The sequence below is a fragment of the Phycodurus eques genome, chromosome 8 (genome assembly GCF_024500275.1).
Source record: "Phycodurus eques isolate BA_2022a chromosome 8, UOR_Pequ_1.1, whole genome shotgun sequence".
Classification (NCBI taxonomy): domain Eukaryota; kingdom Metazoa; phylum Chordata; class Actinopteri; order Syngnathiformes; family Syngnathidae; genus Phycodurus; species Phycodurus eques.
In genome coordinates, this window is record NC_084532.1 from 11,077,011 (window position 1) to 11,095,500 (window position 18,490).

An 18,490-nucleotide genomic window follows, 5' to 3' on the forward strand; every position below is an offset into this window, starting at 1 on the left:
CCAAGGCTAACGAAGCTAACGGCGGCAGCGGGACTACGGAATGGCTGCGAAGAACAAGGGCAGCGACACGAAATGAAGTGTCATCGCTAGATTATTATGTCCAATAATATGCGGACAACTCTGTGCTAACGAGCGCTTTATTGATTATAAAAGTAAGAAGTCGCGCACCCACACAAAACATTTTATGGCACTGTGTCGTTGGGCTGACTGGTTAGAGCGTCAGCCTCACAGTTCTGAGGAGCGGGTTTCAATCCCCGGTCCCGCCTGTGTGGAGTTTGCATGTTCTCCCCGTGCCTGCGTGGGTTTTCTCCGGGCACTCCGGTTTCCTCCCACATCCCAAAAAACATGCATTAATTGGAGACTCTAAATTGCCCGTAGGCATGACTGTGAGTGCGAATGGTTGTTTGTTTCTATGTGCCCTGCGATTGGCTGGCAACCAGTTCAGGGTGTACCCCGCCTCCTGCCCGATGACAGCTGGGATAGGCGCCAGCAAGCCCGCGACCCTAGTGAGGAGAAGCGGCTCAGAAAATGGATGGATGGATGTGTCGTTGTCGTTATGTCGTAACACTTGTCAGAATACAGCATATGGCCAGCATGTGTCAATGATAGATATCGTATACTATAATGTGTTTATTTATCTCTATGGTGTAAATAACCAAAAATGTATTAACATGAAAACGGTCAGTGACGGTAAAATGTTTTGGGACCACTGCCTTTATGTAAAAAATATATTTTAAATTGTACATTATTTGTTTATGTATTTATTTATTTCAAGGATAGCCCCTTGGGGTGCATCATCTAATTTTCAAGGGTGTAGATAAAGCATTGTTGTTGTTATTAATCTGTGCAATTGCAATACCGTGATTTTCGTGGGCTTAACATAGTCATAGCCATGAATCCAATTGTACTAATAATTTCTTAAAGGGTCTCAAATACTACAGTACAATGATGCTAAATACAAAATAATCATTAAAACTTAACATATTATATCATGAATATACAGGGCTAGTACAGGTTCTGACAGGGCCACCACAACTTGGCTCATTGTGGCCCAAGAGGGCCATCATTAGAAAAGGATTAACGTCGGACCCTGCTTCATTATTTGCTAGAGAAAGTCTTATACAGGCATAATTTTTTTTGGGGGGGAGGGGAAGGTTGCGTTTTGAGTGATAGACTGTAAAAGTACTCTCCCCAACTCCTTATAAAACTCTTAAGGAATCGTTAAGAGAATTGATAAGGTATAGGTTCGATAAACAGAATCGACAACGGAATTAATGTTGATAAAATCTAATTCCCACCCCTAGTCATTAATGACCAATTGACTCTTAGACCAGTCTCTATATGCTGTGGGCAGTAAAGGGTCTGTGTGGTGTAAACTACAGTGTATTACTTGGCATCTCATTATGTGGCTGATGCATCCACCAGTACTTATAATACAGTATGTTGTACATTGATATCACTAGCACCTTTTTGTGCTGTGGTACAGTATGTCAAGTGAAGTCCCTCCACAATTGCTTTTGATTTCCTCTCACAAATTGCATCGTCTTGCAGAATTGCCATAATTGCACGATTTCTTCCGAATGCCTAATTACATCTGTCTCCTTGGGATAATAATCACATATCCTTTTTACACTCTGCATTCTTTTTTTATTTTTCCTTTCTCTTTTTTCCCCTTTGAGGAATGTACTATGTGAGTTTGCTTTCAAATTTAAGTTCATATGAGCCTAATTAACACCCCTCTTCAGACTCATTTGGTCAAAAAAAAAAAAAAAAAAAAAGATTTTCCTTTACCCCCCACCCCCACTTTTGGTGCATTTAAAGCCATTCATTCAGCTGTCACTGCAGGAGCTTACGATGCAGAACCAATTACCTCGGCCCCTCAGAGCCGAGATTGATCTTTTTTTTTTTTTTTCCTTGCCTCTTCCCTCCCCAACCTTTAAAGTCTGAAAAACATTGTAAACTAAATAAGGGTTGTGAAATGTCTCAGCGTCACCTTTTTGTTTTAAGTTCGTAATTGGGCATAAATGTCAGAACATTGTAAGCTCACTTCAGGTTGCACTCTCTAATGTGCTCATTTTCCAGAAGGGGCGGGTGGAATTGAGTAGTGTAATGGCCCTAACAACGTTATTATGTCTCTCTGTCCCTCTGTAGAGAATTAACCATTTTCCGGGTATGGGTGAAATTTGCCGCAAAGACTGCTTAGCAAGAAACATGTCAAAGTAAGTTTGTCCATGGATTCGTGCCTTTCCATTTCAAACCTCAGTGTTTAGCAAGTTCTTCTTACAAATAATTAAAATCAGGATCCTAGTGAATCTTTTAAAATACAAAATGCAATACAGTGGAAACTGTAAGGTTGAACACAAGTTTAAGGGTGGACCTCTGATTCATTCAATTTGTGCACATAGGTAATAATGAAACAAACACCCCCCCCCCAAAAAAAAAAAAAAGATTAATTGATCTTTTCCTGGTGGTTATGCTAAAATCTTGACAAACAATCTTTTAAGTAACATCTGAACATTACTGGTACATACAAACAAGAGTAAAGAGTGTTTAGCCACTGTTAAAATAAAATGCAAAAAACCCCGACCTGCAATCTTTGATTACAATTGTCAAATTCATAATTACTACTTTTAAGGCACGGTCAATCACCTCAGATAAACTTCATACAGTGGTGTAACGATTCATACGTTATATCGATGTATCGATTTATATTCCTACGATCCAACAGGATTAATCTGTGCTCGGCGAGTTAGCCTTCTGGATGCAAATCTATTGATTTTAATGATTTTAAAAGGTAATAAATCGATTGTATTGATACTAGGAAATAACAGACTGGATTTATGCACAGCAGGCTTTCTAAGGAGGTGTGTATGTGTTGTCGTTCCAAGAAAAAACCTTTTAATTTCTCTTTTACTTTGGTTGATTTTTCAGTTAGCACACTGCAGTTAGCACTGTCAAAGCTACTTTCTTCTTCATCTCTTTTCGTCTTTGTTTCCTTTTCTATGTCTTACATCTAGTTACTCCTTTCCGTAGTACCCTTTGTGCTTGGACGAGACACCACAGTATGTGTGTGTGTTGTTTTTTAAGCATTTTTTTAAAGACGTCCATCTGTCTGATGGATTGCAGATGAGGAGGAGGCTAATGAGAAATGACCATTAACGATGCATGTGTGACTAGCGGCAAATTGCAGTGCACTTTGAAAGCCTTTCAAGCTGGTTAGCGTAGCTTAACTCGCTAGCCGCCAACAACGATAGCAAAGTACCCCCAAGCGGAAACTCAGGCGCAATAGAGGAGAACCAGCGACAATGTCAACTACTGGCCGCTGTTTAAGGCTCACCTTTGTGCTACAAAGAGCAGGTTTATTCATTTATTTTCGCTCTCTATTTATTACTAACAAGATTCCTCAAAGATTGCTTTGTTTCTAGCCATTACGTTTGAACTGTTTAGAAAAGGGATTCTCAAACATTGTATCCTGCTTGGAACCCCTATCTATTTTTCTAAGGAGTGTCTCATAGTTCTAACACCGATTAAACATCTGTTTTCTCGGAGAAAGAAATGGCACAACAATAAAATCATCTGAAATAACATAAATAACAATAAGTTGCTGTTTTCACCTTTGTTTTATTGTAAAGAAATACAATCAATCAATCAGTAAATTTTATTAAGTGGACTCAGTCCATTGGGAAACACATCCAGTACAGTACACAATAAGACACATAAAAGGAAAGTAGAGCAGGAAAATCTTTATATTTAATGACGATAATTAATTTTTAACCAATTCCCTTAGAAGAAACAGCAATAATCTAATACATTTTACCTGCACTGTCCAGTATGCATGTATTTTTTTCACTGTCACACTGGATGAATTTTTGGTTAAAGAGTTACTGATTTCCAGCCAGTGAATCATTTCGGATTGTATCGTTCCAAATGAACCAAGATGAATCGAATTGTGATACGAATTGAATCATTGCTAAAAACGAATCATTACACCCCTATAAAACTGCCTTTGATAATTTTGACTGGGAGTGATTTTCTTTTAGTATTATTTTCAACTTATGGGTTATTTAGTTATTTTGTGACTGTATAGTTATGAACGATGTGCAGTACTACTGGTTTCATATGTCGTATCAAGTTTTATTTACGGTTTTATGAAGTGTCGCAAGATGCTTAATGTTGCAATATTAGTGCTTTAGGGGCATTCAACTTTAGAGGTTCCGCTGTATGTAATATAATAAAGCTATTTTTTGTCTCTCCAGAATGATCAGGTGCCAGTCTCAAGAGTACAGCTTTGTACCCAAAACCTGGATTTTCCCCGCTGAGTACACGCAATTTCAAAATTACGTCAAGGAGTTGCGGCGGAAACGCAAGCAGAAGACGTTTATTGTCAAACCAGCTAATGGAGCCATGGGTATCGGGTAGGTCAGAGGCAAGAAGAATTCAGAACAACTGAAAAACACACCGATTGGGAGACTGAGGGGCAGCAAAAGGAATGATTTTATGACAAGATAAACAAGAACAGTGTGACAGAGAGAGAAAGTTGAAAGGGGAGCAAATAAAGGACAAGCACAAGAAAACAAGACACAGAGGGGTGTTTGACCCTGATATAGAAACAGCATTATGCTCAGATTGATTATGTGAGCTGAGAGGGTGTGCTAAATCTCATTGTTGGTCTCTTTGTTTTCCATGGTCACAATCACCATAAATCAGAGCTTATCATGGCTCGATGACACACGCGATTGCCTTTCTGTTAACCTCTGCTGCCACACAGTTTTCATTTCTGTTATCAATCCACGCGCTTTTTGTCAAGTTACGGTTCAATCTTTGTTTTGAGAGCGCCTGACTGCTAGTAGTCAGGCGCTCCTTAATTAGTAGTAGTCCTTAAAAGTAGTCCTTAATTTGTTTGTAAACTTCATTTTAAGTTGCATTTTACAATGCAATACTGGATATTTCAGACCCTGTGATACTGTTCATTGTTCTTTAACATAACATAGGAGGGGGGTAAGGGGAGGAGGACTACAGCTCCTCCATTGAAGAAAGAGTCTTCTTCCATATTAACAGGGAAGTTCTGATTCAGGTGTTTTTTTTTTTCTTTTGTTTGTCTCTTTTCTAATTCATTGGTTGATTTCGGAACAACAAACCTACCCAGGGAAACTTGCCTTTTGCCAGATTTATTAGTTTTTTTCAGAAACAGTTTTCACAGTTTTATGAGGGTAATTCTTTTCATATAATACCTGTACATCACTCAGTTTGCTGCACATTTCTTTTAATCATTATAATATTTTTCCCCCAAAAAATATTCCTGTTTTGTTGCAGTTAAAACTTGATGAGCAAGGTAGCGTTCACGTTCCACAAAAATTGCAAACTCAGCTATAATTAATTTCTATCTCGTTTATTTGAACTCGCAGTCTTCCGGTGTCTAATAACACTGAATTACACTTCTCTTGTGAAACTTCTCAAACCAGCATCGACTGGCTCTAAAGTCATATTCGCCACCACTTGGACCTGGTGTTTTCACAAGCAGGTCTCCTTGCAGCATTTTCGCCTTCTCACAGATGATTGCCTCGCTCATGCTATCACTAGCGAGCGCTTTCTCATTTGCCAGTCTAATGAAGAGCAAAAAAACCTCAACAACAGAAAAGATATAGTACCTTACTTGCATTATGTGATGCACAGAGCCAATTATGGTTAAACAATGCAATGAGAAGCACAGCACAGATCCTTCTGCTCGTTCATGTCAAGTGCTTCCTAACATCACAAGCAGTTTTTCTTTTTTAGGAGCCATTCTGACTGTTTAGCCCTTGTTTAGGAAAGGTTTCGTGAGCCATCGGAGACACGGGCGCCGGCATCTTCCCTACTTTTGCGTTCATTCGTAAATCCAACGCGGCTGCTGCTTGATCTGTGATTGGATGAACGAGTGTGCGGAGGCACTGATCAATGATGATGGTCATGCAATGCGAGAAGAAGCACAATATAGATCCTTCCCCTTGTCCATGCCAAGACTACTAGCTAATTGAAAATGGTACATAAAAAGAGGTAGTTTTTCTACGAAGATTTTGTGTGTGACCCAAATTGTTCGTAAAACGGGTTCTTCGGTAAACCTGAGGTTCCACATTACATGTACATAGTTTGACCATCCATCCATCCATCTTCTGTAACACTTCTCCTCACTATTATAGGAAAATATAAAACATTAGAAAAGTAAGAAATTCTGTTGGTATTGCTAATAAAACTAAGACATCTACAAACCCCAATTTGGGACATTGTGGAAAACGCAAATAAAAACAGAGTACAATAAATTACAAATCTTTTACAACCTATATTAAGTTGAATACACTACAGAGACAAGCTATTTGATGTTCAAACTGATGAACTTTGTTTTTTTTTTTGTGTGTGAAAAAAATATTCACTCATTTTGAATTTGATACTTGCAACACATTCCAAAAAAGCTGAGACAGGGGCATGTTTACATCACCTTTCCTTTTAATAACACTCAATAAGCGCTTGGGAACTGAGGACACTACGATAATTGTTGAAGCTTTGTGGGTGGAATTCTTTCCCATTCTTGTACTTCAGTTGCTCAACAGTCCGGGGTCTTCGTTTCAATTTGCGCTTCATAATGTGCCACATATTTTCAATGGGAGACAGATCTGCAGTGTAGTACTCGCACTCTTTTGCTATGAAGCCACACCGTTGTATTGTGCAGAATACGGCTTGGCATTTTCTTGTTGAAATAAGCAAAAAATAATAATGATTAAATAAAAGTTGTTGCTTGGATGGCAGCATATGTTGCTCCAAAACCTGTATGTACCTTTCAGCATTAATGGTGCCTTCACAGATGTGCAAGTTACTCATGCCATGCGCAATAACACACCTCCATTTCATCACAGATGCTGGATTTTGAACTTTGCACTAATAGCAACCTTTTTCCTCTTTGGCCCGAAGGACATGACATCCGTGATTTCGAAAAACAGTTTGACATGTGGACTCATTAGACCACAGCACACTTTTCCACTTTGCGTCTGTCCATCTCAGATGAGCTCGGCCCAGAGAAACTGGCAGCGTTTCTGGGTGTTGTTGAGATATGGCTGAGATATTGCTTTCCATGGTAGTGTCTTTACTTGCATTTGTAGACATAACAACCAACTTTGTTAACTGACAATGGTTTTCTGCAATGTTCCTGAGCCCACGGGGCAATTTCCTTTATACAATGATGCCATTTATTTCTTTTTTTCAAAAGTGCAGCCTGAGCAATCGGCAGCGATTTCTCCAGATTCTCAGAATCCTTTGTTTATATTATGGACCGTAGATGAGGAAATCCCCAAATTCCTTCCAATTATGTTGAGAAACCTTGTTCTTGAATGGTCGGGCTATTCGCTCATGCAGTTGTTCACAAAGTGGTGAACCTCACCCCATCCTTGCTTGTGAACATCTGAGCCTCTCTGGGATGATCCCTTTATAGCCAGTCATGAGAGTCACCTGTTTCCAATTAACCTGTTCACTAGTGGAATGTTCCAAGATATATTATATTATATAATATATTATATTATGTGTTATATGTTATATTTCTGCATAGTTTCCCCACTTTAATGTTTAAGATCATCAACAAATGTAAATATCAGGCAAATATAACCCAATTGTACTTAAAATGGTGTTTTTAAATGGTAATTTAATTCATTAAGGAAAAAAGTTACCTGGCTCAGTGTGAAAAAGTAATTACCCCCCTTGTTAAACCATGAATTAATTGTGGCTCATAACAATTTTTGGTTAATTTTCACTGATCACACCCAAGCCTGATTTCCTCCAGACCTGTTAAATCAAGAAGTCACTTCAACAGAATCTGTCCCGACAAAATCAAGTCGGACAAAAGATCTAAAAAAGCAAAAATGATACAATCCAAAGTAATTCCAGGAGTTGAGAAATAAAGTAATTGACATCTATCAGTCTGGAAAGGGTGACAAAAGCCATTTCTTAAGCTTTAGGATTCCAGCGAACCATTTGAAGAGCCATTATCCTCACATGGAGAAAACATGGAACACTGATTTCCTCATGAGAACACCAGCGACTCATCCAGGAGGCCACAAAGGAACTCAGGACAACCTCTAAAAAACTGCAGGCCTCCCTTGTCCCAGTTAAGGTCAGTGTTCATGACACAACAATAAGGAAGAGACTGGGCATTCATGGGAGAGTTCCAAGGCGAAAACCACTTTTGACCAAAAAGAACAAGCAACAATTCTGCTCTTTAACAGAAAATCCTGAAGGAAAATGTTCAGCCATCAGTTTCTGACTCAAGCTGAAGCGCACTTGGGTTCTGCAGCAGGATAACGATCCAAAACACACCAGCAAGTCAACTTCTGAATGGCTTAAAAAACAAAATGAAGGTTTTGCAGTGACCCAGTCAAAGTCCAGACTTGAATTTGATTGAAATGCAGTGGCATGACCTTAAAAAGACCATTCATGCTCAAAAACCCTCCATTTTTGCTGAATTCAAACCATTCTGAAAGGAAGAGTGGGCCAAAATATCTCCACAAAATGTGAAAGACTAATTGCCACCTATAGAAATGCTTGATTTCAGTTGTTGCTGCTGAGGATGGCCCAACCAGTTATTAGGTTTAGGGGGCCATTACTTTTTCACACAGGGCAAGGTAACTTTGAATGGTTGTTTTTCCTTAATAAATGAAAATATTCATTTAAAAACAGCATTTTCAGATCACTTGGGTTATATTCTGAGATTTTTTTGATGATCTTAAAAATTAAAGTGGGGGAAACTATGCAAAGTACTTTTTCACGGCACTATAGGTTGAAAAGGATTCGCAAATCACTGTATTCTATTTTAATTTACGTTTTACACAACGTACACAACTTTATTGGAATAGGGGTTTGTACTTAGAGTTGACTTTGGTTTTCATTCCTAAATAGAATTTAAAAAAAGCCTGATTTGGTTTAGTTGTCAAAAAAGTATTTTTTTAAAACATTGAACAGTTTCCTGTTTCTACTTTGAAAAAAAAAGTTTTTTTAAGTAGAAGTCACTAAAGGGTTTCTCAAACTTTTTGGGTTGAGGGACCCCTTTATAGGGGAGACATTTTTTAAAAGGTGCTCCTCTTAATTCTCATGCCAATGAAACACAACTACCATGTGTACCCCTAAATGTTGTAGGAATTATTATTATTTTTTTTTAAGTGTTTCAACCAAAATATTCACAACTTGTTTAATAGAAAGGAACTTAAAGAAATTACATATTAATTCAGGGTCCCTATATGTAGGTATGCACATTTTCCTCAATGATAAAACCTAATTTATTGCAAATTATTTTACGGATTCCCAAGCTACGGTTCGTAGACTCCCGGGGTCCGATGAATCCAGTTTAAAAAACACTGGTGTAGACAGTATTTCCGTGTAACTTTGATTCAAGTAAACGATCCAGTTGATATGCAGAGTTTTTATTGAGATCAAAATGAAACTTCCCCCTGAAATAATGAAATATTTAGATCCAAAATAATCAAACTATGTGCTAAAACCTCAGTGATTGCTAAATGGTTTTAGGCAGGTGAATGTGAGATGTATTGTACAGTGCTTGCATTCATCGTTAGGACCAATAGATGGGGATATTGAAGTGTGAATAGCTCAGTGTGCTCACCTCTCCCTCTAATGCTCTTGTAATTTGTTCTTTCTGGTGTAATATGAGCATATAGCTCCACGTTGCACTAAGTGCTTATTTATTAAAGAATTAAATGCAGCTAAGACTGAATTACTGCAATACATTTGGAATATGAAAGATGCTGATCTTAGCTCAACCTCTCAACAGCACAAGTCTCACAAGATTAGAGTTCCCTCTATTTTTCTTATGTTATGTCACAGCAGGAAATTAAGTTATACCTACCCCCGTAATTTATTTTGCGGTTTGCCCACTAAATGAAGTTATTGTTGGTGTTTGAAGTTATAAAGGCAACAAAATCACAGCGTGTGCAAAGCTTAAAAAGGAGAAAGCCCCTCTGGTCTCAAATTAAATATGCAAGGGCGAGTGGGCTATGATTATGTGACACCCAGGCTCATCAATCACGACGTCTTCTCCTCAGCTACTCCTCCTTGACTAATTAACACTGTTAACCCTGTCCTCATCAATCAGTTTGCTGTCTGCCAATAAGGGCCACTCACATTATTGGTCAGGCGCCTATCAACTTGTCCCTGTTTGGTTCTGCTCAGGAGTGCTGATAAGTGGGCAGATGAAGTGCTGCCCTTTAACGCAGCGGTCTCGGTTGGAACGCAAGGTAATGTGGTGTGATTGATAAGCGTTTAGTAAAACATCACATTGCTATCTAACCTGAAAGAGAAGAAAATACTACTTGATAATGACTGGAAGCCTAGGTTCTCACTTCACTTGTTGTTGAGTTTCATTCAATAAAACAGTAAATCAACATGACTGCAGTTCCACACTGCACTCCTTGGTAATCATAGACATTGTTCACAGGACACTAGTTGTGATTAAATATCTGGGTTTGCTCTTTTGCCTCAGTGCTACAAAATTCACACAACGGTCTTTACATTTCTGACATATTTGTGTGTGTATGTGTGTCTATAATCCCTCCTTACATAATGGGAGCTTCAAGGCTCCGCATGCAACCAATTTAGTCTCTGTCGACTTTAACTATGAGTGATGGGTTGTAGGTCAGTCGAGCTGAGTCTACATATGGTTGTCGGAGGCTGTTTAACAATGACCCCTCAAGCCACCAGCTTGTATGCATATACATGGACAGAAACATACACACTGCCCCACATATTCCGTGCACACTCACTTGTATGAATGCATGCATACAAACACTAGTCCACATCTGTGTACTATATAAAGCATGAGTGCCCCTCACATGAGACCAGAGCAAATTGAATTAGAAGGAATGTAATGTAGAAATGAAACCCATGGCCTGTTCATATTTACCTCATTGACCAGCAGTGGTCTTTGATGAGTTTTTCTTCAGATAATTACAATGTTCTCCAGATGCTCAAGCAAAACCAGCATTTCTAGAGTACCTGTGTGTTTTTTGTACATTGACATTAATTTAAAGGGCCAGGTAATCAACAAAGTAGCAGCCATTTTGGAAGGCTGAATGCTCTGCTGTGCCAAATAAGTTATCGCTCTTAAACTTGCCATAAATCATGCCGAGGGCACTTATTTAAACAAGTTTTCATGGAAGGTTCTACAGCAGTGGAAGGTCATATGAATTCCATCAAGGCACCACACTTCCAATCTTTTTACACCTAAAGGCCTGGCAATTTTCATGTAAATACACAAAGTCATGCACACTCAGAAAATATACGAGTACCTCTTTTGCTCCCTTGAACCTGATATTATTAATTGGCATGAATAACATTAGAAGGGTAACGCTAATCTAGGGGCTAAACTAAAAATACTGACTGACATAGCTAAATGTTACATCTGAGGTATATGCCCGTAACCATTACCATGAGCAATTTTCGATGACATATTGTGCAGAAAGCTGTAAAATGTGTATACAGTTTCGGTCCATTTTTATCCAACACATATAAGACATTGCCAATGTCATCAGTCGGTGTTCATGGTCGCTTCTATGCCATCATCTATCATTTTTCTAATTATCTTTTTGTCTTTACTGTGCCATATTTTATTATGCTGCTGACAGCACTCCAATTTCCCCCCAGAAGATTAATAAAGGCTTCTGTCTATCCAGGATCTCACTTATCCGTAACTGTGAGAAGCTGCCAGCCCAGGAGCACTTCATTGTTCAGGAGTACTTGGAAAAACCTTTCCTGATGGAGGGCTACAAGTTTGATCTGCGCATCTACATCCTTGTCACTTCCTGTGACCCGCTTCGCATTTTCCTCTACAATGACGGCCTGGTACGCATGGGCACAGAGAAGTACCATGCACCCAGCGAGGCCAACCTGGTGAGTCATTTGCCCACACACAAACATACACATTGAAAAGACACACAGGGGAACCTCGAAAGTCGAATAAAGTCCATTCCGCTGCACTGGTGGATGTCTAATTTGGTTTAATTTCAAAACAAAATTTCAATTATGATACATTCTGACTTAACTTTGTTTTAATGGTAAACTGTTGCCATCATTAAACCTATATTAACTTTAAATATCATAAGTACAAATTTTACATTCTTAACTGTCATCCATCCATCCATCCATTTTCTGAGCCGCTTCTCCTCACTTGGGTCGCGGGCGTGCTGGAGCCTATCCCAGCTGTCATCGGGCAGGAGGCGGGATACACCCTGAACTGGTTGCCAGCCAATCACAGGGCACATAGAAACAAACAACCATTCGCACTCACAGTCATGCCTACGGACGGGCAATTTAGAGTCTCTGTCAATCAAGTGTAAACCTAACCAGCTAATATTCTCATTTTGATTTAAAAGCAATATTTGCACTGACCATCCAGGACAAAGATGGATGTACCACTTTAGTACTTTTTGTCCTATGGTCTTCACCATTTTCATCTCTTTCCTCTTCTCTTCTGCGGTGGCATCACAAAAATGCAAAGAAAATGCTTGTGGACGGACAATATTGTGATAAATGTGATGTATGATTAATGTTCTATAGTTGGCTTTCATTCTCCTTAATAAGTTCTGATGAGTGACTGGTTTTAATGTTATCTCTAGAATATGCTGTGGGTCAAATAAAAACAAGCAGCTGGCCACTAATGGACTTGGCCATCCCTGCTTTACATGCTCACAAAGTATAAATTTCATAAAGCTGAAAGATGCTGAAGTCTCTCGTATTCCAGATATTTTTAGGTGAATTCCTATTTGTACAACCTTTAGTGCATACGACTTTCAAAGAGGTTCCATTGTCAATCATAAAAACTGCATTACCTGTCCAGAGGGCCAGCTTGATGAGCTGTGGATAAATACACAAGAAATTTATACTGTACAATACAGGGGAGGCAGAATTTGACTATAATATTCAGTATATGCGGGAGCACATTGACCACAACTAGATTTTCTAAAGCTGAAGGTATGTGTAACTCACTGTAATATAATTCACTGCAACAATACACTGGTAGTATGAGGAGCAGACTATATTTATGACACATGTACACACACCAACTTACACTCGTAGGATGTGCAGGTCCAGTGTATGCCCACACATTAATTGTAATATCACCTTATTCCCAACCGCCTTGAGTTTCTGTACCCACTAAATCCATTGTGCTGTGCGCATACACAAACACGCCCACATACCTCTATCAAGCACGATGCATATAAAAAAAAACAGTGCGTATTGTCTTACCAAGTCTGTGATACATGATAGAATCAGGCATGCCATGGAGATGGATGTTTAATTCCATAGAGAGTGGCTGCCAGACAGCCATGAAGAGGTAGAGTGGCTTGCGGTCACCGTGTTATTACCATGTAGCTAAGGACATGGATGCATTATAAAGAGAGGGGTGCCACTAATAGGCAGCCACTCAGGGATTCATCCCAGCCATGTTATATAGGAACTATGGTGCACTATTGCTCTTATCACTCTTACTTGATTCAGTTTTGCGTACGGTACAGTCAATGGCATTAATTCACACTTAACTCACTTCTCATACACAGGACGTCTAGAACGAGGGTCTTTGATTTTATTTTCACATTTTGGTCATTGCCAGGGCCTTTTTTCCCCATATTATATGTCACAATGATTGGGCACCGGTAGTGTAGTGATACACATTGCTGTGTTTCGTACAGCTAGTAGGTGGGTAGGTTCCCAGACAGTCACCCCACACCCACCCACTGGATATCGCCAGTGCTGTATAATTGAGAGAGTTGCATCACAAAGGGCATCCGGTGTTAAAACTGAGCGTGAAATCAGGTTAGTCAATCAACTTGGAAAGATGATTCACTATGGCGACTCCTGATGGGAGGATCTGAAAGACAAGATTATATCATATATTATAACAGATATTGTTTTGTATAGGGAGGAGCTTTAGAACAATTTTCCTTGATCAGTTTATAAGGAAAATAATTTATTGACATCCTTACTTTGCCTGATTGTAGAATCATCACCATTTACTGCAGTTTATGTTGTTGGTATATAATATTGTAAACAATAGTTCAAAATTGTTAGACACCATACTTATTTCGTATTAACTTGTAGTTGGACCCAATAAAGAACAGAACTATCTTCTGCATCCCCTTTACTCGTCAAACTAGTTGGGCCTGTATTGTCTGTGCCCTCTGCTGAGTAGTGAAATGTTACGTACCTCTACTACTTTGACATGTAGTGACTACAGAACATAAGCTTGGTAACATAAAATAACATAATCCACACGTTTGTTGATGATAATCAAATTGATGAATGGATCTATCGTGCCCATCCCAAATATGTTTTTTTAATAGACTATGCTGCCTCCTGGAATAATTAATCATCATTCACAAATAACAAATAAAAGCAGTTTCTCCATTCAGTGCAAATATAGAATAATACTGTATTTGTGATAATGAGCTTTCCTTCAATGTGTTAAGCATCAAACTGGTTAAAATGGAATTGATGGGGAAAAAAATACCATCTGGTGAAGATTTTTACATGTGGCCAGAATAATATTTTCCCCTCCATTATTGTACATTTGTACTGTACATTTTTACTAAAATATGTCATTCTTATTTCCCACCTTCAACTCCTCAGAGCCAGCTCTACATGCATCTTACCAACTACTCAGTCAACAAACACAATGAGAACTTTGAGCGGGATGAGACGGTGAACAAAGGCAGCAAAAGATCCATCAGCTGGTTCACACAGTTCCTGCACACCAATGGCTACGACGTGGTCAAGTTCTGGGGTGACGTCTCTGTATGTGGTTAGCCGATATACACACAACTTCTCATTTACAGCAGATGCACCGAAATGCAAAACATGCTTATGTACTTACATCTGGAAGCACACAGTCACAAATACTGCACACATGCTGCCTGCAACACAGAAAGTTGACCAGCAAAGGTTTGACAAGATGTGTTCTGATAGTTATTCAGACAGTTTCAGAATTTTGTTTAACTGATGGAAGAACCCGGTCAAAACATCCTTCCTGGAGGTGCACTCGCCCACTCAAGGACTTCATCTGCTCATCTAAACACCTATACTGTCACAATACGTAATTGTATCTAAATTTGACTGGACCCAAATAATGAAGTCCAGGGAAATGTGGGACCAAGGGCGGCTCAGAATGGGTAAGGGGCGCAGCAGACCAGCTGGGGGTTGGTGCAAAGCCTTACCTTGGGCACAGACGGAGCAGGCTCGGACGAACTCTCGGATGTCTTTAGCCAGACTGGGTCACCAGAAGTGATTCGGGTGATGACAGGTTAGTTCGAAGTTATGGGCCCACTGAAGTACTTCTGAGTTGGCAGAATTGGGCACGAAGAGACAGTCTGGTGGTCAAGTCTTGGGATCGGGTTGGGTTCTCTGAGCCTTCTTAACAACTTGTTCGATGTGGCAGTCCCAACAAAGCAGGAGGAGGGAAGGATGGGGTCTGGTTCCACTGAGTTGGAGGGGGGTGAATAAATGCGAGAGAGGGTGTGTGGCTTGGCGTTACGAGAACCAGGGTGGAAGGAGAAGCTAAAGTTGAATCAACTGAGGAATAGGGCCCAACGAGCTTGCCGGGGGTTAAGCCGCTTGGTGGAACGGAGATAGGCGAGGTTCTTGTGGTCAGTCCATAAAATAAATGGAGAAACAGTTCCCTCCAGCCAATGCCTCCATTCTTCCAGAGCCCAGACGATGGCTATTAGCTCACGATTTCCTACATCTTAATTGCGTTCGGATGGTGACAGGCGACGGGAGAAGAAGGCGCAGGGATGTAGTTTTTGGGTTTCAGGATCCCGCTGGGAGAGGACGGCCCCAGCTCCCGTGTCAGAGGCGTCAACCTCCCCAACGAACTGGAGGGAGGGGTCAGGGTGTCTCAGGATGGGGGCACTGGTGAAAAGCTCCTTCAGGCGTTCGAAAGCTTGAGATCCTGCCGGGGTCCACTGAAATGGAAATCTGGTGGAGGTGAGACTGGTGAGGGGAACGGCCACTTTACTGTAATCCCGGATGAATCTGCGGTAGAAGTTGGCAAAGCCCAGGAAACGTTGCAGTTCTTTGCGGGTGGAGGGAATGGGCTAGTTAAAGACTGCTTGGATTTTAGCCGGTCCGGTTGTAGTTGTCCTTTGGCAATGATGTATCCCAGGAAGTGTACAGATGAGAGGTGGAATTCGCATTTTTCAGGTTTCACAAAGAGGCAGTTTCCAAGTAGGCGCTGGAGGACTTGGCGGACATGTTGGCGATGTTCTTTGAGGGAGCGGGAGAAGATGAGGATGTCGTCTAAATAGACAAAGACGAACCGGTTAAGCGTAACACGGAGGACGTCGTTGATGAAGGTTTGAAAGACTGCGGGGGCGTTGGTTAATCCAAAAGGCATGACCAGCTATTCAAAGTGTCCGAGAGGGGTATTGAAGGCAGTTTTCCATTCGTCCCCCTCTCAGTTTTCCATTCGTCCCCCCCTGGATGAGATGATAAAGTTTGCGCAGATCCAACTTGGTGAATATTTGTGCATGGCAGAGGGGTTCGAATGAGGGGCAGCGGGGCTTTATTCTTAACTGTTATGTCGTTGCGACCACGCAAGTCAATGCACGGGCGAAGAGTGTTATCTTTATTTTCGACAAAAAAAGAATCCAGCCCCCAGTGGGGAAGAAGAGGGTCGGATGAGTCTGGAGCCAAGGGAGTCGCAGATATAATTCTCCATAGCTTTTTTTCAGGACGGGAAAGGTTAAATAATCGGCTAGAGGGGCACCAGGCAGGAGGTCAATGGTGCAATCATAGGGGTGGTGGGGCGGAAGAGCGATGGCAAGATCCTTACTGAACACTGGGGAGAAGTCGTGATATTCTTCAGGGACCCAGGAGAGATTGATAGGAGTGACTGGTGGCTGAGGTTTGCTGGAGGTCGGGACGCCGGAGAGAAGAAAGTGAGAGTGGCAGAATGGACTCCAACCAATGATAGACAGGTGAGTCCAATCGATGACAGGGTTTTGTTCTTGAGCCAGGGAATACCGAGGACTAGTGGAGTCTCCGTGGAGGGAATAACAAACAGCTGGAGTGTTTCACGATGATTACCGGAAATGAGCAGGGTGAACGGTGCAGTTTGGTGGGTGACAGGGGAGATGAGTCACCCGTCCAGGGCCGTAACCTTTTCAGGGAACGGGAGGGGTTTGAGGGGAAGCTGGTGCTGACACGCCAAGCCCTCATGAATAAAATCGTCATTTGCGCTGGAGTCAATGAGGACTGTGACAGGGGTATTCCGATCAGGACTAAGAATACACGAGGGAACGGTCATACAGGAGGGAGAGCTGGGAGAGGTGTTGGTTTGGCTCACCACGGCGTGAGCCCGGTCTTTTGGTTTTATGGAGCAAGTGGCTATGAAGTGACCTGGCTGTCCAAAATAAATACATAATCGTTGATTGTAGTGGCACTGAAGTTCTAGGGGGTCTAAACGGGTCTTTCCCAGTTGCAACGGCTTTTCCAGTCCAGTGGGGGGTGAAGAGGTGGCAGCAGGGGGTTCAGTGTGCGGCGGAGTGCCTGGAGGTGCTGTGCCAGCGGATGTTGCTACACTACGCATTCTAATCCCTCGCTCTCTAGGTCTTTCTCCAAGACGATTGTCCAATTCAATGGCTAACGAAATTAATTCCTCAAGTGTCCTCGTCTTTGAGCTGCTCAGATAATCCTTTGAAAAAAAATCCCTTTTAAAGAGGCGTTATCCCATCCACATTCACTCACAAGCATCCTAAAATCTATTGAGTATGAAGCCACGGAACTCGAACCCTGAATGAGGGCTAGGAGGCGGCAAGTGTCTTTCCTACCCTTAACGGGGTGATCGAGCTCTTCTGCGCAGACGTTTAATGATGAAAGCGATTTGTGCGTGGGATAACTCAGCAGTTGCAGATCGAATACTTGTGAACAGTTTAATAGAAATTGACTACATGAACCTAGGTCTCCAGAGTAAGGTTTGGGATGAGGAACTTGAAGCTCTTTGTATGGGAGGAGGGGTTTGTCAGAGGCTGCGGGCTCGGGAGGAATAGTCACGAGAGGGTTGCTTGAGTATATCTGGGAGGACAGGAGAGATACTTGTTGTGTGTGGGTATTTCATGAGTCTATGATCTCGCGGGGGGCTTTGTCCTGTCTGCCTATGAAGCGCCCTGGTGGGCGAGCGCTTCCCTCAACGCTTCCGGTGTGGCTGGGTCCATGTTGGCTAGAGTATTCTGTCGTGATACGTAATCGTATCTTAATTGGACTGGACCCAAAATCAGATTGAGGTGGAGGGAGTAGATGAGAATTGCTTATTAAGAAGTGGCTCAGAGTTTGTGTATCCAAGGCGTGATAGTGGTCCCGCAGCAGGAACATGAGGAGGTGGAAGAGCTTTACGTCGTAGTTGGAGCGGGCAGCGAAGTGGGAGGCACGGGAAGCAGAAGAGAACACAAGTGGGTGAGTACAAGTGCGGATC

The 18,490-nt window shown here is 41.3% G+C and overlaps 1 protein-coding gene across 8 annotated transcripts in view; it reads left to right on the forward strand.

Moving 5' to 3' along the window:
• Nucleotides 1-18,490, forward strand: part of ttll7 (tubulin tyrosine ligase-like family, member 7) — a 100,600-nt gene that overhangs the window by 15,709 nt on the left and 66,401 nt on the right. For 5 of the 8 annotated variants that reach the window (XM_061684475.1, XM_061684482.1, XM_061684474.1 and 2 more), the window contains exons 5-8: nt 2,152-2,219; nt 4,257-4,415; nt 11,700-11,916; nt 14,653-14,817. In XM_061684475.1, the coding sequence (XP_061540459.1) occupies nt 2,152-2,219; nt 4,257-4,415; nt 11,700-11,916; nt 14,653-14,817 (609 nt within the window). The remainder of the gene's footprint in view (nt 1-2,151; nt 2,220-4,256; nt 4,416-11,699; nt 11,917-14,652; nt 14,818-18,490) is intronic. The other 3 variants (XM_061684481.1, XM_061684480.1, XM_061684479.1) reach the window with 2 other exon arrangements.